This window comes from Eulemur rufifrons, chromosome 2 (assembly GCF_041146395.1).
Source record: "Eulemur rufifrons isolate Redbay chromosome 2, OSU_ERuf_1, whole genome shotgun sequence".
In the NCBI taxonomy this organism is placed as follows: domain Eukaryota; kingdom Metazoa; phylum Chordata; class Mammalia; order Primates; family Lemuridae; genus Eulemur; species Eulemur rufifrons.
In genome coordinates, this window is record NC_090984.1 from 8460367 (window position 1) to 8482425 (window position 22059).

General features: G+C 57.3%; 1 protein-coding gene across 2 annotated transcripts; it reads right to left on the reverse strand.

Moving 5' to 3' along the window:
- Positions 1-92: 92 nt before the first annotated feature.
- On the reverse strand, positions 93-15184 carry ADGRE5 (adhesion G protein-coupled receptor E5). Of its 2 annotated transcripts, XM_069494763.1 has the most exons (20): positions 15069-15184; positions 11951-12001; positions 11606-11725; positions 10930-11085; positions 8000-8131; positions 7287-7433; positions 6738-6884; positions 6601-6647; positions 6400-6477; positions 4948-5125; positions 4764-4871; positions 4329-4552; positions 3287-3466; positions 2201-2392; positions 1570-1796; positions 1368-1434; positions 1170-1261; positions 915-1083; positions 736-837; positions 93-654 (listed from the first exon to the last, which is right to left on the reverse strand). In XM_069494763.1, exons 1-20 carry the CDS (start codon positions 15100-15102, stop codon positions 625-627), a joined length of 2481 nt encoding a protein of 826 aa, XP_069350864.1. In that variant the 5' UTR covers positions 15103-15184; the 3' UTR covers positions 93-624. The 2 variants fall into 2 exon arrangements, with proteins under 2 accessions (XP_069350864.1, XP_069350873.1); XM_069494772.1 differs by lacking the exon at positions 8000-8131.
- Between the last annotated feature and the right edge of the window lie 6875 nt (positions 15185-22059).

Sequence of the window (22059 nt, forward strand, 5' to 3'; positions counted from 1 at the left end):
CTTGGTTGTCTGTCGGCGTTTCATGGACACCACAAGCCTGGCCAGCAAACCCCACCAGCAAGCAGGGCCACCTTCTTTATGCATGTGTTATTTAATTTTAAGTGTCAACATTGAAAGATTCATACAGATAAAAATGTACACGACATCCACAACCTTGAAAACAGTGAGACCTGCTGCCTGGGGCAGGCAGGCCTCTGTACCGTGAGCCTCAGGCAGGGGCCCTGCCCTGGCATCTGACATCAGTCTTAGCTTAAAGGGGAGTTGAACCCCAGTGCCCTGGCCTGTTCTGCAGCAAAGACAGATGAGAGGAAAAGGCCAGGCTGGGCAAGAGCCCTCAGTCTGTCCCCAGTACTAGCTGCACGTACCAGGGCAATGGGCTGCAGCCCTGGGTCAGCACCTGTCCCACCCTGGGGCAAAGAGACAGCCGGAAGCAGGACCAGCGGCTCCGACTTCTCCCTGGGTGTTCTGGAGTTCGGTGCCAGAGTACAGCTGCCACCCGTCTCTGTGGCACACAGTGGGGAGCAGAGTGGGAGGAGAGGAGAGGATGGTCTTCAGCATGTGCAAAAGTTGCTGAAGCCACAGGAGCTGCTAGCACGGCCTGAACCACGGATTCCCATGCTGGGCTCACATGCCGGACTCTGAGGGCCTGAGGGCCTGGAGAGAAAGGAGCCTGTGAGGCCTGAGCCCCACCAGGGTGCCTTCTGGAGACTCCCCGTGCCAGGCACAGCCCCTTACCCGAGTCATCTGATTGTGGCTTGTGTTAGTTGTGGAAGAGGCGAACTCTGAGTACTTGTTCCCAGCAATTAGGCAGGCCCACTTCCGGTACTCTTCCCGCACCTGTGGCCGGGGAAGCCGGTCAGAGAAGCAGGCCCCAGGGACCATCCTGCCTGCCCACACCCCGCTGGAGGCCCCACCTTCCGGTTGAGCAGGCAGTGCAGCAAGTACAGGAAGAGGCCCTGCAGGCAGTTGAGGATGGTGAAGACGTAGGACAGCACCCAGTTGTGTGGGTTGAAGAGGAACAGGCCGAAGACCCAGGTGCAACCCAACACGAAGAGCTGGGCGATGGCAGTGATGGTCAGCACCCTGCAGGGAGGGCAGTTGCAGCCTGGGGGTCCCACTTCGCCACCAGCACCACCTCCAAGTCCTCCCTTTCTGCCCCCTCTTCTCACCTGGCCTTCTTTAATTTCTTCATGTCCGGACTGATTTCAGAAAACTTCTGAGCCAGCTTCCAGACAGTAGTCACGAAGATGACAGCATTGCACTGGGCGGGGAGAATAGATAGTGGGTTAGAGGGCAAGAAAGATGGTCTAGCAGGGCTCAGTGAGGGGCCATGCCGCTCGGGCTTTGGGTAGGGGGTGGGCAGTTACCGAAACGATGAAGATCACGGGTCCCAGGAAGCTCCAGAGGAAGCCATACTTAAAGGACAACCAGCAGCTGGGAGGGAAGGGAGAGGTCCCATCAGCGCCCCAAGAGGCCCAGAACGGAGGTGGAGGGTAGCGACGCAACGTGCGTGGCGCTGCCCGCGTGCCCTGGGCCTGGCACCCGGCCCTCCCCTCGTGTTGCACTCACAAGGTGGTGCGGCCGTAGCCCTCGCTATAGAAGGCCGCCGAGATGGCGACGATGAGCAGGGGCACACCATAGCCGATCAGGCAGAGCCAGCGCTTGCGGAGGCCCTGGCCCTGGAACACGCGCACCACGAGGAAGTAGAGCTCCAGGCCTTCGAGGCTCATCCAGCAGAAGGCGGCCAGGAAGCAGTAGTGCAGCAGCCCGGCCACCAGGCGGCAGCGCAGCCCTACCTGCGGGGCGGGGTCGGAGGGGCGGGGCGACGTCAGCGCGAGGCGGGGCACGCACCGCCGAAGCCAATCTTCCGCCAGAGTCTCTGGGTGGGCGGGGCCTTGAGAGGAGTGGGTGGGACCACGGCCTGGAGGGTGGGCGGTGCTGTGGCGGAGCCAGGCTCTTTCAGGACCCGCCCTCACCACGCCCATAACGAGGATGTGGGATGGGGGCGTGGCCATACGCCTCCAAAGCCGGCGCCCCTTAAAGAGGCACAACACGGTGGGCGGGGCCAGATCCCGGGCAGGGGCGGGGGTACGTGCCTCCAGGGCCCGCTTCTCTGAGCGAGCCCCGGAAGTGGGCGGGCCTAGCTTCCTCCCGGGCCTGGCCGACTTAGCGCTCAGGTGAGGGCGGGGCGGGGCCATACCTGGCCACTTTGGTTTTCGATGCCAGCCAGGAAGATGGCGGAGCCCACGAAGAGGCAGATGCACAGGTGCAGGTGTATGGTGGTGCGCGAGCCCTGGATGGGCCGCACCAGCAGGAAGGTGAGAATGCACAGCAGCAAACAGACCAGCGACAGCGCCAGTCCCACCCTGGTGATAAGGGCCAGCTTCCAGTCCTAGGGGCAGGATGCGGTGGGCAAGGTTCCGTGAGGACTCTGAGGCCTTCCTGCCCTCCTTGTGGTTCCGCTTTACCAACACTGACGGGCCCACCTCTCTGACCTTCCTCCCTTCCCCCCCTACACCTGGCTACACCTGTCAGCTGGCAGGTATGGGATAGGGACCTCACATGTTTTTGTTATTTTTTTTGAGACAGGGTCTCGCACTGTCCCCCAGGCTGGAGTGCAGTGGCGCAATCACAGCTCACTGTAACCTCAAACTCCTGGGCTTAAGCGATCCTCCTGCCTCAGCCTCTGGAGTAGCTGGGACCACAGGCACGCGCCACCACGTCCAGCTAATTTTTATTTTATTTCTGTAGAGACGGGGTCTCACTCTTGCTCATGCTTGTCTCCAACTGAACTCCTGGTCTCAAGCGATCCTTCCGCCTCAGCCTCCCAAAGCGCTAGGATTACAGATGTGAGCCACCACGCCTGGCCCGGATCTCACAATTTGGTGCTTGCAGGCCTTTGGCCTGGGCCACCAGCCTCCCCTACTCTGCCTGGGTAATTCCAGTTATCCAACATGGCCCAGCTTATCTATGGATCCTACTGAGGCCACATACAGAAAGTTGTGCTCCCTTGGAATGTCCTACATGGGGAGCTTTTAAAGATATTTTGCAATTGGTGTGGGGAAGACAGGAAGAGGGGCGCTGGCTGCAGTAGGGCCTGCAGTGCCAGGACTCACCGTTTAGTTGCTGGGCCTTAGGGAAGGGGTCTGGGGCCACCTGGGCTGTGCAACCACACAGACACATTTGAGAAACCAGTTGGACCACACCTTGGAGAACCAGCTGACTGTCTGGTCACCTAAGCTGAACGGGCCACCTGGGGCTGTTGCGAGCGGCCAGGGCTGCTCACCTGCACGTCGTAGTGCGCCATGAGGATGGCAAAGCTGCTCAGGTGGCTGCACTGGCAGGTGGTGCTGCCATTCCGGCTGCCCAACATCCGGCAGCCTGTGGTGGCCCAGTGTCCACTTATGTTGCTGTCACCCTTCCAGAAGGCACAGATGAGCTCCTCCCCAGTCCCCGGTGTCTCGTGCTGTGGGCGGGTGGGGGTGGTCAGAGAGGTTGGCCTGGAGCCCACTCTTGGGGCCTGGGCTTGGGCTGAGCCCGAGGAGGGCTGCTTTTCACTGGACAAGTATTTACTGAGCACCTACTGTATATAGCAGGTTTGGGGACACAGCAGTGAACAGGGGCAGACAAGTCCCTGCGCTTGAGGGGCTGACATGCAAGTAGGGGGTGGGGGGTAAAATAAATCATAAAGCTAATAAATAAATGTGTTAGAAGGTAATAGTTGCCATGGGGACTATTAAAAAGATGAAACGGTGCAGGTAAAAGGTGGGGAATGAGTACAGGTTGTCTTTTTTTTTAGAGACAGGATATTGCTCTGTCGCTCAGGCTGGAGTGCAGTGGCATCACCATAGCTCATTGCAGCCTCCAACTCCTGGGCTCCTGGGCTCAAGCAGTCTTTTTGCCTCAGCCTCCCAAGTAGCTGGGACTACAGGCACACGCCATCACACCTGGCTAGTGTAGTCTACTTGCCCAGTGTGTAGAGATGGGGTCTTGCTATGTTGCCCAGGCTGATCTCAAACCCCTGGCCTCAAGTGATCCTCCCACCTCAGCCTCCCAAAGTGCTATGATTACAGGTGTGAGCCACTCCTCCCAGCCCAGGTTGTCATTTTACATAGAGTCAGGGAAGGCCCAAATGAGAAGGCTGGAGGCAGATAAAGGACTGAGTCATGCCAGGAAAGAGCATCCCAGGCAGAGGCACACACAGCAGGTGCAAAGGTCCTGAGGCATGTTTAAGAAAGGGGCAGAGTGTGGGCGGAGGGGGGGAAATGGAGACCTTGGCTCTGGGGTGAGCAGGAGGGTGGATTCCCCCTCCCCACCTGAGGACTTACTTTGTGGGAGAAGGCAAAAGTGATGGGAGAGGCCAGTTTCTCCGTGTTGGTGTTGCTCAGAAAGACAGAGTTCACGGCCGAGAGGATCCTGACCTGGGCGCCGTGGACAGGACTTTCATGGGTCTCTTCCAGCTGGGCTTGCTTCTTGGGCTCCAGGTCCAAGGAGGCATTGGCCAGCAGTTTCTCCATGTTCTGGCTGGAGAAGATGCCTGCCACAGTGGGGCCTGGGGGACAGACACACTTGCTGCCTCCTCCTGCCCTCCCTCCCAAGATGTCCCAATTCAGGCTTGGCCAGTCTGCCACGATGCCTGGAATCCCTCCCAATGGCGCAGTTACCAGTTGTCCCGTAATCTGAACCTCAGCCTGGCCCCATCCCAGCTGCTCCTTTCCCCTCTCCCACCAGTATCCCGCTCCGCTCCGGACCGCTGCTGTTACCCGAGTCCCCGGCTCTCGCTGCTACAGCCCAGTTCAGTAGCATCCGTGCGTGGCTCTGACCCATGGTGACATTCTTGTTCCCCTGCTCCTGAATTATCAGGGTCAGTTCTGAAGGGAGAGGGGTAAAAATTGGGGACACTAGATACAGGCGGGGACCTGGGGCTGGGATAGGATGAGGCCCCACCTGTGCCCGAAGGGGAACGGTAGGTGATGGGCTCTTCAGGCAAGGTCTTGGCCAGGGCCCTCAGGACTTCTTCGAGGCCCGAGAGCAGATGGGTGGCTATCAGGTGCCGGATGGGAGGGGCCAGGTCGTCCATGTCCCCACGGGCTTCCATCAGCTCGTCCACCAACTTAATGAGGTTCTGGGGGTGGTGGGTGACAAAGCCACTCGATCACTGGACCGCAGGGGCTGCCTGAAGGACCCAGGTCTCACCCCCCACTGGAGGACACACTTGAGAAGCACAGGCACCAGGGAATCATTGAGGTGACGCAGTGGCCAGGAAACAAGTACAGGGATCGAGTATATGCAATCCCGTGTGCACCTGTGAATCCCAGCAGCGGCACTTGCCGTGCAGCTGAGCAGCTCTGAAGTGTGAAACACACATAGGATTTCAAAGACTTAGTTCAACAAAAAGACTATAAAGTATCAAAATACCTCAGCTTTTTTTTTTTATCATTCCATGTTGGAATGGTTAATATTTTGGATCTATTGGGTTAAAGACAATCTACTTTATTCTTTTTTCTTTCTTTCTTTTGTTTTTTTGGTTTTTTTTTTGAGACAGAGTCTCACTCTGTTGCCCAGGCTAGAGTGAGTGCCGTGGCGTCAGCCTAGCTCACAGCAACCTCAAACTCCTGAGCTCAAGCGATCCTCCTGTCTCAGCCTCCCGAGTAGCTGGGACTACAGGCATGTGCCACCATGCCCAGCTAATTTTTTCTACATATATTTTTAGTTGTCCAGCTAATTTCTTTCTATTTTTAGTAGAGATGGGGTCTTGCTCTTGCTCAGGCTGGTCTCAAACTCCTGACCTTGAGCAATCCTCCCTCCTCAGCCTCCCAAAGTGCTGGGATTACAAGCATGAGCCACTGTGCCGGCCTAAATAAAATCTTAACATTGGGTTTCACTTGTTTATTTTTACCTTTTAAAAATGTAGCTATTGAAAAAGTTCAAATGACGTTAAGTGGCTCATGGTATTTTGCTACTGGGCTAAGCATGCAGGTGAAAACTATGTAAGGCTTACTCTGCCAGGCACTATTCTTTGAATCTTCCTTCTATTTATTTAAATTTCACAACGACTATAGCAGGCACTATTTTCATGCCTGTGTAACAGATGGGGAAACTGAGGCCCAGAGAGGGGGGAGTCACTTGCCTGAGGTCACACAGTGAGCTCTTGCAGCCCTGACTCCAGGTTTTTAATTGCTCCACTCTGTTGCCATTATACCCGTGTGTGTGTGTGTGTGTGTGTGCGCGCGCGCACGTGTCCGATGGGGTGTAATGGGCGTCTACTGTGTGTGTTGTGTGTATGTTGTGTGCATGTGTGTCTTTGGCCAGAGGCTCCTGCACTGGTTGAGCACTCTCTCCGGACACATTGAAGCACCCCCTACACTGTCCTGGGGTCCCCCAGGGCCCTGACCTTACCTGAATGATGTCCTTGGCTGAGGCTGGCTTGAAGTCTTTACCGAGATCCTGGACTTTGTTGAAGAAGTTGGAAAGAGTCTGGGGGGAGGGGAGGCGAGGACATCAGAGAGCTTTGAGGGGAAGTGGGAAGCACAGGCCAGGGGTGGATGCTTCAAGCTGCACAGGGTTCCCTGCCTCCCGGTCCCTGCTGGGGCCACTCACCCGGCTGCGGATGCCCGGGGGCGGGGTCCAGTGGGTAAAGGGCGTCTCTGCAGGGAACAGCAGGGCGGCTCGTTAGGCTGCGAGTGTCTGTGTGTGTGTCGGGGTGGGGGAGGTTCCAAGGTCAGGTCAGAACGTACCTTCACAGACAGTGATGTTTTGGTTATTCGGGAGCCCAGGTCTGGGCTTCCAGCCTGGGCGGCAGTGGCACTTGTACGATCCCACGGTGTTGAAGCACATGGTGGACGCGTGGCAGGGAGGCTGCCCGGAGCCGCACTCGTCCACATCTGGGGACCCAGAGAAGGGGGTCAGGCCCTGTCCCAGCCCCAAGAGGGTCCCCTCTCACTCTTCCCGGTGTTAGTGGCCCCCTTGGAGCCGCGGACGCTGGGTTACGGGAAGAGTGGAGAGGCCTGAGCGCAGCAGGTGGGCCCCGTACAGGTGTGCAGCTGCGGGAACACTGAAACACCTTCCTCCCAGTTAATCAGCTGCCGCCCGAGGTCCCCCTGAATGTCCCCGTCAGCACCCAGTTCCTTCCCCGGGACCCCCAGATCTTTTCACGGTAAGTCCCCAAAGAACAAAAGGCTGGCACAGCGTGGAGCCTCCAGCGCTCATCTGCTTGGGGTGCCGATGAGTGTGGGACCGGGCGTTTGGCTGCGGGTCTGCGGCAATGTGGGATCGGGGCCACGGACCTTCGCAGACGGTGTCAGTGGGGCCGTTGGGGGACCCGGGAACCGGCTTCCAGCCCGGGCGGCACTGGCACTCATAGCTACCCACTTTGTTGAGGCAGTGGGTGGAGTTGTGGCACAGGTTTTGTCCCGAGGTGCATTCATTCACGTCTGAGGACAAAGCCAGAGGGTCAAACCCTGCCCCGACCAGCTCAGGCCTCCCCTGAGTGCACCCCCTTCCCTATCTTTTCACTGCCCCAGACCAAGGGCCAGTATTGCATGTGCTGCCACTTGGTGACCTTCAACTTCACCTTCAAAGTAATGTATGGTGGCCTCCCTGCAGGATGGGCACAGCAGGGACCATGGTCCCCAGTCTTTAGGTAAAACCAGGAGGGAAACTGAGCCACAGGGGCTGGACTTCCTGACCAAGGACTCTTGACCGCTCCCTCCCTGACCATGGCCATGGTTCCCCTTCTCAGAACCGGAAGTGACGCCTTCTTCCACTCACAGGTGAGGGATGAGGAAGAGGTGAGGTCTGGGGGCTTCACAAGGGAACGCCAGGCCCAGAGGGCCCTGCTGCCTCCCTGCCCTGTGGGCGGGGCCTTCCTGGCAGGCGACTCCGTAGGCAGAGTCTTAGCAGTCCCTTGACCCTCTGGTAAACTGCGGATCTTCTCCCTCCTCCTCGGCTGCAGGACCCGCCCGGGCTCCAGCCTCACGGTGTCTTCCCGGGCCTCTACCTGCGCAGAGCTTTGGGTCCTCCGGTTGGAGCACAAAGCCGGGCGGGCAGTGGCAGGTGTAGCCGCCCAGGGTGTTGCTGCAGATGCCGTAGCTTTTGCAGACCCGCGGGCTCTGCTGACATTCGTCCACGTCTGCAAGAGGAAGGAGAGGGTGAAGGACACTTGCAGCTGAGGACAGCCTTTGCGCTGGGGGCCGGCCACATTTCCTGGCACGGAAGCATCCAGAAGGCATCACTGTCGCCTCCCTTTTCCAGATTCACACCGAGGTGTCCCCTGGCGAGCTTGGCGGCCCAGACCCTCTGTTGTCCAGATGTGGCCGGAAGCAGCCCGGGTGCTCCCCAGCTCCTCCGCCTCCCTCGGCAGCTCCCAGCTGGGCCGAGGGTGTCGCAGCCCCCTGTGTCCCAGCCTGAGGATTCAGAGCAAAGTCCTGGGAACCGAGTGCGAGGGAAATGCTGCTTCCCAGAGCAGGACCCCGTGCTGGCTCTCAGTGGCACCCTTCGGCCTGATTTCCCCAGGCAGCTGTCCGCTGGCCAAGTTCTCCCGGCGGCCCTCGCAGGACAGCGCTCTCCCATCCACGCTGACTCTGAGAGCCCAGCCCCACGGAGATGGCCCAAGGGGCGACCCTGAGCCAGGCCCCCTGGGGCAGCATCCAGCAGGGACAATGGTCCTTGGTGACGATCTCTCTTGCTGTCTCGTCCAAACTGGAGGCTCTTCCTTCACCTAACTCTCCCAGTGTGTTTGGGGGTCGATGTCACCCGGCCACAACATCCTCCCAAGCCTGGGTCATCAGAGCTGTCCTCAGGGCCATGAAAGGAAATTATCAGCACGCATCAAGGCAGAGCCTTGGGTGGGGAAGTGGATGGGGGCGGAGTGGCCAAGCAGGCGGTCAGGACGCCAGGTGGTACCTTCTCCAGGCTGGGGACGGTGGCTCTCCCCTCGAGTCTCCCTCCTCCTGAGCTTCCAGATGGGGTCCCCGGGTCCATCACGGCCAGGGTGGTCAGAGGGTTCCAGGTGTGTCCCAGCACGTGTGGACCCCGGTGAGGGCAGGTCTCATCCCGGCAGTCACTGACGATGGCGGAAAGGACAGTGATGCGCTGGAACGTGCCACGTTGTGAACTTGTGAAATATCCTGAATGTCAACCCCCCTTTTGTAATTAGATGCCAGATGGGCAGGGGGCTGCTCTGAACTTCCAGAAGTGTCCCCGTGTGGGGGGATCTGAGCCTCGGGGTCCAGACAGGGACGGGTGACCCGGTCTCCAGACGGCCCTCTGGTGCCTGGAGAGAGCAGGGTGAGGAGAGAGGGAGGGACCCCAGGTCTCCTGCCTGTCATAGGCCGATGGGCTGTGACACTGGCTGGACATGTCCTCAGAGGCAGCAAAGCCTGGAGTGCTGAGGTTTAAGGGGAGGGCACAGAGAGACCCTGCTGAGCCCTTACCAAGTTGAAGCCTCAGGTGGTAGGTCCTGCCCCAAACCAGCAGGTTGCTCTCTCCTGTCACCTGCCTTGAGGTCTGTGGTGGCCTCTTTGTCACCTCACTCTTGCTATCCATGTCTATGCCCAGCCATGGCACACTGAGGAATCTATGATCGCGATGTACAGTTGTGTAGGTGGCTCACTGCACAAGGGTGTTGCTCCAAGGGGATGAGCAGGGGCTGAAAACCAGTCCATTCTTTGTTTGCCAGATGCGACTGTGTCCACTTGGAGAGGAGGGGCCTTTTCCCGATTCACACACAGATTCCGTCCTCTGGCCAAGCCATGTGTGTGTGGTGCAATGTCCACCTCCAGGGGCCCCTGTGGACCAGCAGCGTGGTGGACGAGGCCTCCTGCTGCACTCCATGCAGGCGCACGTCCCCAGGACACGCATCTTGGCCCTGTCCCCTGCTTCCCTCCCTCTGCCCTCTGCCGGCATGCAGGGCAGGAGGGGCAGGGCTGGGACCTGGGCCATGGGCCCTTCTCCCTCTCCAGCAGGGTGGCCTTCAGAGTCCTCCTGGCTCAGCCTCAGCCCCATGATCACCCACCTCTGCCCCTCTCCGTCCCCCATCTCTGCAGCAACTCCCTCTCTCTGGGTGAGCCGTGGCTCCCAGCTGCCCACTGCTCTCATCTGCCCCTGTGGGTGCTCGAAGGTCCCCCCCTTCCCCAACCAGCTCCCCCTGGAAAGAGGGCAAAGCCTGGTGATGTGTGGAGGCCCAGCTTCTCCTGGGCCTGAACTGTGGCCAGTGGCACCAAGCAACACCATGGCAGGAGGTGTGGCTGCTACGCAGGACTGGACCCTTGCGGCCGGTCTCTGACCGCCCACCCCAGGAACGCCGTCCCAGAGACGGTACAGCAGATGATATCAATTACAATACCCGCTGATGGCCCAACGGCCATCGCTCATGCAGCACTTCCTGCGAGCCAGCAGCTAGTAAGTGCCTTTGTGATCACATTGACATTTCCAGCAGTTCTATGAGGTTTAGCATCATGATTACACCCCTTTTACAGATGGGTAAATAGAGGCATAGAGAAGTGAAGTAACTTGTCCAAGGTCACACCAGTTAACAAAGGCTACTTTTGTTTTTATCGTTTTATCTTTTATCTTTTTTCTTCCCCCACCCCCCTGTTTTTATCTCTAAAAGATAGGTACTCTTTGTTTTTAAACACAACATTATGATAATATTATCTCATGTTGAGGCGGTTTCTGAATAAGTATCATAAGTACTACACACACACTATCAGGATTTGGACCCAGGCAGCCGGTCCCAGCATCTGTCTCTGACTGTTAAACCACCTTGCCTGTCTGGGCTGGTGGGACAGGTGCGTGCACAGCTGTCCTGTCTCAGACCCCAGGCTCTGCACCTATAGCCAGGGCTCTGCCCCTGGGAGGCTGCAGGAACGGCTCTGGCAACCCCAGACCTCATGGACGGAGAGAAGGAAGACGTGGGATGGTTCTTACCTTGACACGTGTTCCCACTCTCATTGTAGAATTTTTTTGCCCCAGAGGTGGGCGCATATCCTGGGCTGCATGTGCAGTAGTAGCTCCCTTCCACGTTCTGGCAGTCTGCGAGTTTTCCGCAGAACACGTTCGTGGGTGGCGCACACTCGTTGATGTCTGGAACACAACAGGGCAAAAGGTCACCTCCCAAAGGTGTGAGTTCCCTTAGGGCAGAGACTCCCACTCTGACTCCCCAGCATGAAGCCTAGTGCTTAGTAAGTATCTCTTAGAAAGAATGCTGAGCTGTGCTGCAGCTGGAGCAAGCCATTCCTGAAGGCCACACAGTCAGTTCTGCGCATCCCAGTTCTCTGGCTGGCACACTGGCTTTGGACATAGTGGACAGTGCCGAGGTGGGGGATGGGCAGGAAGCTCTGCATTCCCCTCCCCCGTCTTAAGGACAAACTGAGGCACAGACCTGAGATTCCTCGGGAATTGACTCCTTTCTCCAGGAAGCCATACCTATTCACTCCGTACCTCTCCACCTTTGTTTATTTTTCCTTTCTCCTTTCTCTGGTCATGATGATAGTCCCAAGGCCAAGGGCTGTGGCCCCTAATTACCACCCACGTCCCCCACTGGCACTGGGCAATGCCTCATAATCTCTAATGTGCCCCTGCACCGCCCCCCAAGCCTCTGTACCATCACAAGACACCGTGAGGTCGCTGAAGATCTCTTCAGTGGAGGAACTGAATCCCGGCTTGCATTGACAGGCAGTGGCATTAACACATCTGGCGTTCCGAGGGCACCACCGGGTACAGCCTGCGGGGGCAGAGAGCACGCTCAGAAGGCGACGTGGCGCCAGGGTCCGGGAGAGGGGCCAACGCGGTCCCTAGAGGAAGTGGGGAGGGGGCAGGAGGGGCCAGCCCCGAGCGTCCCCTGAATCAGGCCTCTCACTCCCTGGGCTGAGGGGTGAGGGGTGCCAGGTGCGAGGTGGGGGTCCAGGGCCCCTTCCCTGGGCTCTGGCTGTGGACTGCGCAGACTCACCCCCGGAGTTCTGGGATTCGGCTTCCGACAGAGTGAGCAAGACACACAGCGCTGCAACAGAGAGAGGGAGGGGGTCGGGTGGGAAAGGCGGCCCAAGGGTGACGCATTTGGGGGAAGGGGGTCCTAGCCCCTCCCACACTCAAATCCCATCCTTTGCTCAAAGGGAGAGTGAACAATCGGCAGGTCCCTGGGATCCAGCGCCCACAGCCAGAGGGTGTGTCACTTGGCGCCTTTCGGGTGGGTTTTCAGGAACCTGGGAATGGGGAGGGGACCCCGAGCCCATGTGGGTCTCACTCAGGCTGCCAGCTCTCCCTACCCGGGGCTGTGTAGGCAGCGGCCCAGAGGACAGACTGGAGCCGGGTGGCCCTAGTTCAGATCCCTCCCCACTCTCTGCCTCAGTCTCCCCTTCTGTAGAATGGGGATGCCGACGGCATCCACATCCTAGTGTAGCGTGGGAATGAGCCCCGTGAAAGCTGCCTGTCGAGTCTGAGTGTCTCCTGTCATTCTTTCTTCACGCAGAAACGGAGGGGTTGGACCAGGTGTTCTCTCAGATGCCCCAGGCTCTGAGGTTCCCAGGCCGGCACCCTGCCTCGGGGACACAGGCGCGCACACACCACACCCACAACGGCCGCACACACCACACCCACAACCACTGTGGGCCGCAACGTCCTGTCCTGGGACCCGGTGGGGACATTTTGCCCCAGGCTTCCCCCCCCACAGGAAGACGCCGTGGGCACCTGTGGGGGTTCGTGCGGAAGGACCCGTCCCCCCTGCTGTTCCTGCGGCTCAGGGCTCAGGTGGCACCCCCGTCCCAGGGCGTGCCTCAGGTCATCAGGGGGTGTGGAGACGGGGACCTCCTTGCCATTCGCCAGAGAGACAGACAAGGAGACAGAGGTGGAGAGAAAATAGAAAGAGATAAGAGAGACAGAGACAGAGAGATAAGGAAGGAATTCAAAGAAAGAGAGAGACAGAGACAGGAGGGGGGACAGAGAGGTGGGGACATCAGAAAATAAGAGTGAGGCTGCTGAACGATGACAGGGGAGGGTGGAGGGGGACGGGGAGGGGAGGGAGCGGGGGACGGCACCTCAGCAGCAGGTGAGGGCCTGGGGGGAGGGCTGGGAGTCCCTGTGAGGACCCCGGCAATCCAGGGAGCCCCCAAGTGGGGGTGTTGGGCAGCGGGATGGGATGGGGACCCGGAGGGTGCCTGGGTGTGAGTCACTTCCTGGGCTGAGGGAAGGGATGACTCACCGCTCAGTCGCCCACTTTGACCCTGGAGGGGACTCCCGGCGGCTGGGGGTGGGGGTGGGGGGAATTCTGGAGTCGGATTCTGGTTGTGAGCACAGCGTGGGGAGGGTGTCGGGGGTTGCAGACCAGAGGTCCCCTGACCGCCCAGTCCCTGCACCCAAACCTGGTCCCCCTTGGGCTGGTGGAGGGCACAGACTCCAACCCGCCCACCCGCACCTGCTCCCGGCTGCTGCGCCCCTTCCACTTTCTCGGGCCGGGATCCCTCTCTTCCTCCTCTCTGGCTACAGGGCTTGGCTAGTTCCCCTGCCCGCCAGGAATCGGTTCCTCTTCGCAGGACACCCAACAAAATGACCATCCCTTGAAGGATGGGACAGAGGTTGGTTTGTCGGCTCCGGCTCCCGAAGCCCCAAGTAACTCCTTTAAAGGCAGGGGCTGTGTTTATGCCCATTCTACAGATGGAGAAACTGAGGCTTGGAACCCAGGGGAGGTAAAAGACCAGGAAGAATCTCATGAACAGAGGAGGCAGAGGAAGGTGGAATTGAAGGGTTAGGGGCCCGGGCCCCAGGCTGCAGGGGATCCTCTGTGTCCCACCCATCCTCTCCACCCAGGCTGGGCTGGGCTGGGCTCCCCACCCACGCCCTGAGGCTCCAGGGCCAGGCCGCCTCCATCTGGGGCCTTGGAAGCTGCCCAAACGGGAGCTGGGAGAGAAGTGGCTTTTCATCTGCTCCCAGACACATCTGCTTTGCGTTCTCCGGCGGAGCCCTGAGCAAGGAGAATCCTGCTTGGGGACCCTGGGGTGGGGGCGGGGCAGTCACCCCGTGCGCCTCCTGCTAAGGACCCCCCAAGACTATTCCCCCAATCTGCCAGTTCTTATAACCAGAAGTTAATAATAATTTAAGATTCTGTTTACTTAGGCGAAGCGTTGAGTAGTTCGTGTCCTAACTCACTCAACCCTTAGCAGGAGCCTCTAAGATGGAGGCTGGTCTTGTTCCATTTTACAGGTGAGGGAAGTGAGGTTCAGAGGTGACTCAGCCCCAGCGACATAGCCAGGCAGGGCCTGGGACCACCCAGAAGCTGCCCCCAACCAGGCTTGCCCCACGCGGTGGCCTCCTGTCCCTCACTCCCAGAGCCCAGGGGGATGCTGAGCTGCCACCTGCCACCCCGGGGCCGGCACAGGGCAGCTGTGTCCCTGTGGTCCCGGCAGCCCTGGTTTTTCCCCCAAATGTCATTTCTTCACTCTTTGTTGCCCCGTTGCTCAGGCAACGAGCTGCCCTGGTGATAACCGTTAGAGCCACCCTAGGTGGGGCGGGAAAGGCTTGGGGGAAGTCACAAGAAAAGTCAAGTTCAAAACCCACAGCCTGGCAAAGTCAAGTGCAACTGAGGCCCAGCCAGGTCTAGGGCAGCAAGAATGGGGGGTCTCTGGGGCTGCCCCTGCCACTGAGACACGGGGGTACAAATTGGGGGTACCCCGCAGTACAGGGGTCCCAGCCGCCAGCTCCCAGACACCTCCCTCAATGATCTATATTAACAGCAGCTGCCTGTGGAGTCTCAATCTCACTTTTTTGTCCTTTCCCTTCCCCCGTGCCTCAGTTTCCCCTCTTAGGGGGCAACCTCCAAACTGGTTGCAGAGTGGAGCGTAAAGACCCCTCCAGGCAGGGGAGCAGGCTCTGAGCGTACCCGGGGTTCCTTCCGGGGTGCATGGGTGCCCAGGCACTGCCAGCTCCTCTCTCCGTGTGCCCACGGGTGCCTGCCTGACATGTGGCTTCTTCCGCCTGCCCCGGAGCCACCAGCGGCACCTCCCATTTCTCGGCTGAGACCAACGGGTGCTGCAGGAGCGCCCTCACCCCTCCCGGTGGGATCCCAAAGTTCTTACCAAGAAGGACACCGCTGCCACCGCCGCCTCCCATGGTCCCAGCTGCCGGCAGGAGCAAGGGAAGCAGGGGAGGCACAGGGCTGTCCCGTCTCCCCAGGCTGCGCAGCTGTGCGGGCTGTCCCGAGGCTGGGCCTTTATGACGGTGGGGGTGGACAGCTGCTGGCCCAGGGCCCTCCCCGGAACTGGCGGGGCAACTGGAAGCCAACAGGAAAGTGCAGTAAAAACACAGACCCAGGGGCGCGCGCGCACACGCACATATACACACACACACACACACACGCGCACACACACAGGAGAGCCGGCTCAGCGGGCATGAAGTGCAACGTGCTTCCAAAGCCTCTGCCAGTCTTTCCGCCCTTTGAAAGTCTGACAAACACTCTGGCCCGTGTGTATACAGGCCAGCTGCATCTGAGGGGAGGGGGAGCCAGAGAGGTGGCGCAGTCTTGCCCCAGGGCCTCTGTTTACAGCGGACTCTGGGCGCTGGGCGGGAGCGGGGGTGGAGGTGGGGTTGGACACCAGCCACATCAGAAATAGCCTCGGGCTCCCGTGTTCGGGCTCAACCTGTGCCCAAAGCTTTGGCATGCCTGAGTCTCCAATGCCAGCATCCCGGCCGACAGTACTTTCTTTCCCCTCCTGTTTCTTAGACCAGGAGGGAAACTGAGGCACAGAGAGGTCAGCATCCAAATAGGGGCGGGGGGCTAGGCTTGGTGGCTCGTATCTTTAATCCAACAATTTTGGGAGGCTGAGGCAGGAGGATCGCTTGAGCCTAGGAGTTTGAGACTGGCCTGAGCAACATAGCAAAACCCCATCTCTAAATAAAATTTAAAAATTAGCCGGGCGTGTTGGCACACACCTGCAGTCCCAGCTACTTGGGAGGCTGAGATGGGAGGATCGCCTGAGCCCAGGAGTTCAAGGCTGCAGTGAGCTATGATTGTGTCATTGCACTCCAGCCTGGGTGACAGTGCAAGACCCTGTCTCTAAAAAGACAAATAAAAATAAAATCACAAAACAAATAGGAGCAGGGGGAGAGCAAAGGGCCCCTCTGTTGGCGGCAGGCAGGCACCAAGAACAGAAACTTTGGGGCACAGGGAAGCTATTCTCCTGGATTTCCTGGGCCAGAACTTCCCCTCGAGAAACGTATCTCAGGGGCTCATGGGCCCTGCGTTAATCACCAGGGACTCATGTGATGGGAGAGGTGTTTCCTTTCCAAATAAATCACATGACTGTCTTGCCTCTTGAGCTACCTAATAATTTTTTTAAATGCTCTTATTTAGAAAGTAGTTTATCTGCACCAGGCCAGGTCCTGAGTGTTTGTTTGTTTATTTTGAGACAGGGTCTCATTCTGTTGCCCAGGCTGGAGTGTAGTGACATCAGTATAGCTCACAGCAGCCTCAAACTCCTGGGCTCAAGCAATCCTCCTGCTTCAGCCTCCAGAGTAGCTGGGACTATAGGTGTGTACCACCATGACTGGCTGATTTTTCTTTTCTTTTTTTTTTTTTTTTTTTTTTGGAGAGGAAAGGTCTTGCTTTGTTGTTCTGGTTCTTTTTTTTTAAGCCTATTTTAGCTGGATGTGGTGGCTCATGCCTGTAATCCTCGCACTCTGGGAGGCCAAGGTGGGATGGACTGCTTGAGCTCACAAGTTCGAGACCAGCCTGAGCAAGAGCGAGACCCCGTCTCTACTAAAAATAGACAAAATTAGCCAGCGTAATGGCGTGCACCTGTAGTCCCAGCAGCTTGGGAGACTGAGGCAGGCAGATCAGGAGTTTGAGGTTGCTGTGAGCTAGGCTGATGCCACGGCACTCTACTCAGGGCAATGGAATCAGACTCCATCTCAAAAAAAAAAAAAAAGCCTATTTTAACTCATTTACTCCTAAAACATCTATAGTACTGTTAAGATTCCCATTTTACAGAGGAGGAAACTGAGGCAAAGGGGAACTTGCACAGCTAACAAGGGGCGCAGCCGAGGCAGCCCAGCCCCCTAGCCTGTCCTCACGGCCAGGGAGAAAGTCTCTACTGGGTACTAACGTGGCTTGAACGCCTCCGTGACCCTGAGCTTTCTAGCGGGTGACTGCATCCAGCTAGAATTCAAAGTCTTGGTTTACAGTTTCTTATATTCATCTTTATTTTTAGGTTTCCCTACTATTTGGGGTGACGAGAAGGGTTTTTCAAGGAGGCTGCTGTGATGAAGTCTCTTTTTCGTTACACGGATGGATCGCTGGTGCAGAAGCGAGGAATGCTGAAGCAAGTAGGAAGTGCGTAACAGTTGAAACGGGGAGATTGCAGCTTCGGAAAAAAAAAGTCACCAATGACCGAAGTCAAAAAAAGCTTTGTTCTGGGGACGGCCCCCACCCCTACCCCCAGAATTAACCTCTTCTTGCCACGGGAAACGGTGCAGCTCCAGGCTCCCGCCAGGGGCCCTGAGGGGTCTGGGAGAGGGGAGTGGACACAGGGGGAGGCTGGTAGGAAAGGGCCAGACCAGGTCCGGAGTGGAGTTTTGGCTTTTTTCCTCGAAAGATGGAAATCCCAGGGCTCAGCGCCCCCTCGCCGCGGAGCAGCAGGTCAGACAGCTGGTGTCTGGAGAACCTCAGGGTGGTGGGAGACCCTCCAGATGTTCGTCATGTTGTTCCCAGCCCCTCCACGTGACCATCGACTCTCTTGCCTTCCCATCCCCCAGGAAAAAACCCTTGGAGGAGGTGTAGCCTCCCTGGGACTCAGTTTTCCTGTCTGTTAAATGGGGATTAAAGTGCCTAACCCTCTGGCCTCTTGGGACAGGGAGAGGAAGGAACAGGGTAACGTGAGAGAAAATGTTTCCAGATGTTTGCTGCACACTTGGGGAAGGAATGAGGAGGGACAGCCCCTCCACCCGCCACCGCCTCAAAATCTAGCCTGTCAGCAAGTCCAGTGCCTTCAGATAGACCCAGAATCCTGTCACTTCTCCCCATGGTCCCGTCATTGGGCCCCACCCTGGTCTGGCTCCATCATGTCCTGACCTGGTGTCCTGGCCCTCACCCCACACAGTCTGTTCCCCTGTGCACACCCGAGTCAGCGCACGCCCCTCTTCTGCTCAAGAACCCTCCAAGGCTCCCACTTCACTCAGAGCAAAACCGCAAATGCTCCCTGTGATCTCGAAGGCACATTCTACCCTGTCACCTCCCTGTCCTGCCTCTTCTCTCCCCCTCCCTCCCCACACATAGCTCCTGTTTTCTTTGTGGAAAACACCCTGGCATGGTCCCACCACAGGGCCTTTGCACAGGCTGCCACGGATGCCTGAAACGCTCTTACGCCCAAGGAAACTCAGGGTTCCTCCTGAGGACTTTGTTGTATTCAGCCCAGCACAGAGCCTGCACCAAGTAGGGGCTTCATCGTGGTGAATCATGTCCATTAGTAACACCCTCATCCGGCCCCTTCTCCCCACTGAAGGGAGCCTCCTTCAGGCCTCCCGACCCAGCCCTGCCGGGGCATCTGCATATGTTCCTCCTCCTTCCCTCTGTCCTGAAGAACTTCCAGCCCCAGTGACCTATTTGGCAGCCCCTGGACAACCCCGTGACTTTTGTCCTGCAAGGACAGGAGGCAGGGACACAGTCCCCATTTGTCAGATGGGGAACTGGCACCTGGGGTGGGGGACATAGGGCCACTGGCTTGAGGTTTCCCAGCTGGGAAGTGGCTGAACCAGGGATTATTCAGCCAATGATACCAATGGTCTTATTAATTATATTATATTAATATAATGTATTATTATTACTACAGCTGCAACAATAGCAAAATCACAATGGTGGATGACAGAGTTCATCTAGTGCCTACTGTGTACCTAGCCCTCTTCTTAAGCACTTCCTGGGGATTGAACTCACTTATCCTCCCAATAGCTCCAGCGGGCAGGGGCTGTGATTTCCAATTGATAGCTGGGGAAACTGAGGCACAGGGCAGTGAAATGACTTCCGTGGAGTCACAGAGCCCCTCCTCTCCCCATCCTTTATCAGATGTCCTGGGCAAACCCTGCCTCTCCTCTTTTGGGCTGTGTGGTCTCAGGCAGGTGATGGGGGAGGGGAGTAGCATCTCCGGGCCTCAGTTTCCCCATCTGTGAAACGGTCGGCAGCTCTCCAGGCGCCCATGGGGATCGTGAGGGAGTGAAGGCATTGCGGGGTGTGGCTGGGAGTGGACGCTCAGTCAACAAGAACGATGATCTCAGAGCTGGGGGATCTTCTCTTCGCTGCCCTCTAGGGTCGGGAGAGAGACCAGGGGACCTGGGACCCCGATGTCCTGCCCCTGCATCCCCCACTGGCTTCTTGTGCCATCAGCTCGTGCCCAGCACCCGCACAAGCCTGGGCTGAGGCAGGGGGTCAGATGGGGTCCCCGGGTGGAGGTGGAGGGATAACAGGATGCCCCCCGGCTGGGAGACAATGGCAGAGGAAGGGGCCGGGCAGCCCCCGCGCGGATGAGCCCGGCAGCTGGCTCCAGGAGGGCGGCACAGCTATTGTGCGACCAGACAGCTGTCCCTAAGCCAGGAAGCCCCACAGAACGGGGAAGAGGGTGGGAGGCCACAGGCCAGCCCTGACCCTCCAGCCGGGGCAGGGCCCACAATGTGCTTTTGTCTCTTCTTGCAGGCTGGACACCTGGGTTCCCCCCAGCCCACCTGGCTGGGGACCTCTTGCACAAGACCCCACCCAGCCCAGCTGGCATCCTGCTAACCCCTCGCTCTAAACTCATCCCAGCCCAGCCTGGGAGTTTGGAGGCTGCACCGAGCTAGGCCATATTTATAGCTCCCTGGATCTGCTAAGCAAGATCCTAAATATAGCAGTCAAGCTATTTGGGGCCTCGGCCCTGGAGCAGAGTGGATGGGGCAGAGGGGAGAAAACAGGGCGTTTTCTCCCTGTGTGTCCCCAGCCTGCCCCAAGACCACCCAGGGCTCTCAGCCTCCTCGGGCTGGGGCTGCAGGGGTCTCCGGAGCAGAATGGGGGTACGGAGGAGGACCCCAAATACAAGGAGAGAAGAAAGCCAGGAAGCTGCGATGCCTCAAAGGACCAGGCAGCCGGGCCCTGTGCTGGCTCCAGGGGCCGAGGAGGAGGAGGGGTCCGGGCACCTGGTTCCTTCCTCTTCCTTCACCCTGCGACCCACTACGGTGAGAAAAGTGGGCTTGAGTTGCCACCTCGATGTTCTCAGCTTCTAGGAAATGAAGCCCTTCCGGAAGCTGCAGGGGCACCCTGAACCCCAAACAAACTCTTAGCACCTAGCAACCCACTTCCCCTTCCCCACAGGCAAGCGCTGAGCTCACTGGGCGGGCTGGGGGCTGGTGACGTGGGGAGGGGGTGGGGCTATAAATAGACACTATATAAGCAGCTGAGGGACAGCCCGGCAGGGGGTGGCCGGATCGGAGGGGGATTTCACAGGCAGCTGGACCCTAAAGTTTCCCCCAGTCTTGTCCCCTCCCAGCCATCGCTAAGATTTGGGGTGCTAAGAGGATCCAAGAGGCAAGTTGTTTAAAAGGTAACATCATTGATCCCTTAAGGAAGGTAGCACACTAACACGATGGTCATGGAGACATGAATAAAACCCCAAGGCTTCCTCAGCAGTAAATGCATGACGGGTTGGACTATTATACAGCCTTGAAAAGGAACTTCAGGCCATGCCATGAGATGGCTGCATCCCCATAACACATTCTTTTCTTAATTTAAAAATATTGAAGGAAGTGGGAAAAATAAATCTTCATTTTCAGTGTAACAGTTTCATAGTAGCACCTTGAAAAAAAAAAAAAAAGCCCAAAGCTCCATGTTCGCCAAAAAGCTCAGGCACAAATAAAAGAAACGAGATTTGATTTCAGCATACAAACGTATAGATGAAAACTTTTTTAAAAAATTCGATATCGGCCGGGCGCGGTGGCTCACGCCTGTAATCCTAGCACTCTGGGAGGCCGAGGCGGGTGGATCGCTCAAGGTCAGGAGTTCGAGACCAGCCTGAGCAAGAGCGAGACCTCGTCTCTACTAAAAATAGAAAGAAATTATATGGACAACTAAAAATATATATATAGAAAAATTAGCTGGGCATAGTGGCGCATGCCTGTAGTCCCAGCTACTCGGGAGGCTGAGGCAGGAGGATCGCTTGAGCCCAGGAGTTTGAGGTTGCTGTGAGCTAGGCTGACGCCACGGCACTCACTCTAGCCTGGGCAACAAAGTGAGACTCTGTCTCAACAAAAAAAAAAAAAAAAAAAAAAAAAAAATTTGATAAAACATCCAGGCGAGGGTGGCTCAAATCCCAGCACTTTGGGAGGCTGAGGTAGGAGGATCACTAGAGGCCAGGAGTTAGAGACCTGCCTCAGCAACACCCAGTGAGATCCCAGCTCTACAAAAAAATTTTAAAAATTAGCCAGGCGTGGTGGCGTTCACCTGTAGTCCAAGTTAACTTGAGAGGCTGAGGCAGGAGGATCATTTGAGCCCAGGAGTCTGAGGCTGCAGTGAGCTATGATGACACCACTGCACTCCAGCCTGGGTGACAGGGCCAGACCCTGTCTCTAAAAAAGAAGGTGATAATTTTGGTACATTCATAAGTTTGCGTGGGTTGTCACCTGGCCCCTTCTTCACAGGATGGGATCTGTCTATTGGTGGCAGAATTAGCCTCTGCTGTCATTAAAAAAAAAAAAAAAATCAGTGAAATAAACCGATGGTCCCAAGAATTACACTGTTTCATTGATTCTATTTCATTCTATTCTATGGATTCTATTTGTATTTCATTGATTCTATTAACCTGAGGCTCCATAAAAAAATTAAATAATTTAAAAATGTTTAAAGGTTTCAAGGAGAAGCATTTAGAGGAAGCAAAGGAAAGCAAATTAGAAGGAGCAGGGTGGGGAGGCCAGCTGGGGAAGGGGAACAGCTGGGGGGATGGCAGTGGGGGTGGGGAACTGGCAGCCACCCACAGGAAGCTCTGCAGTCCTGAGCTGGGAACACTGTGTGACACTTGGTGGCATTTCTGTCACTTTCTTGCAGCTCTCAGTTTCTTC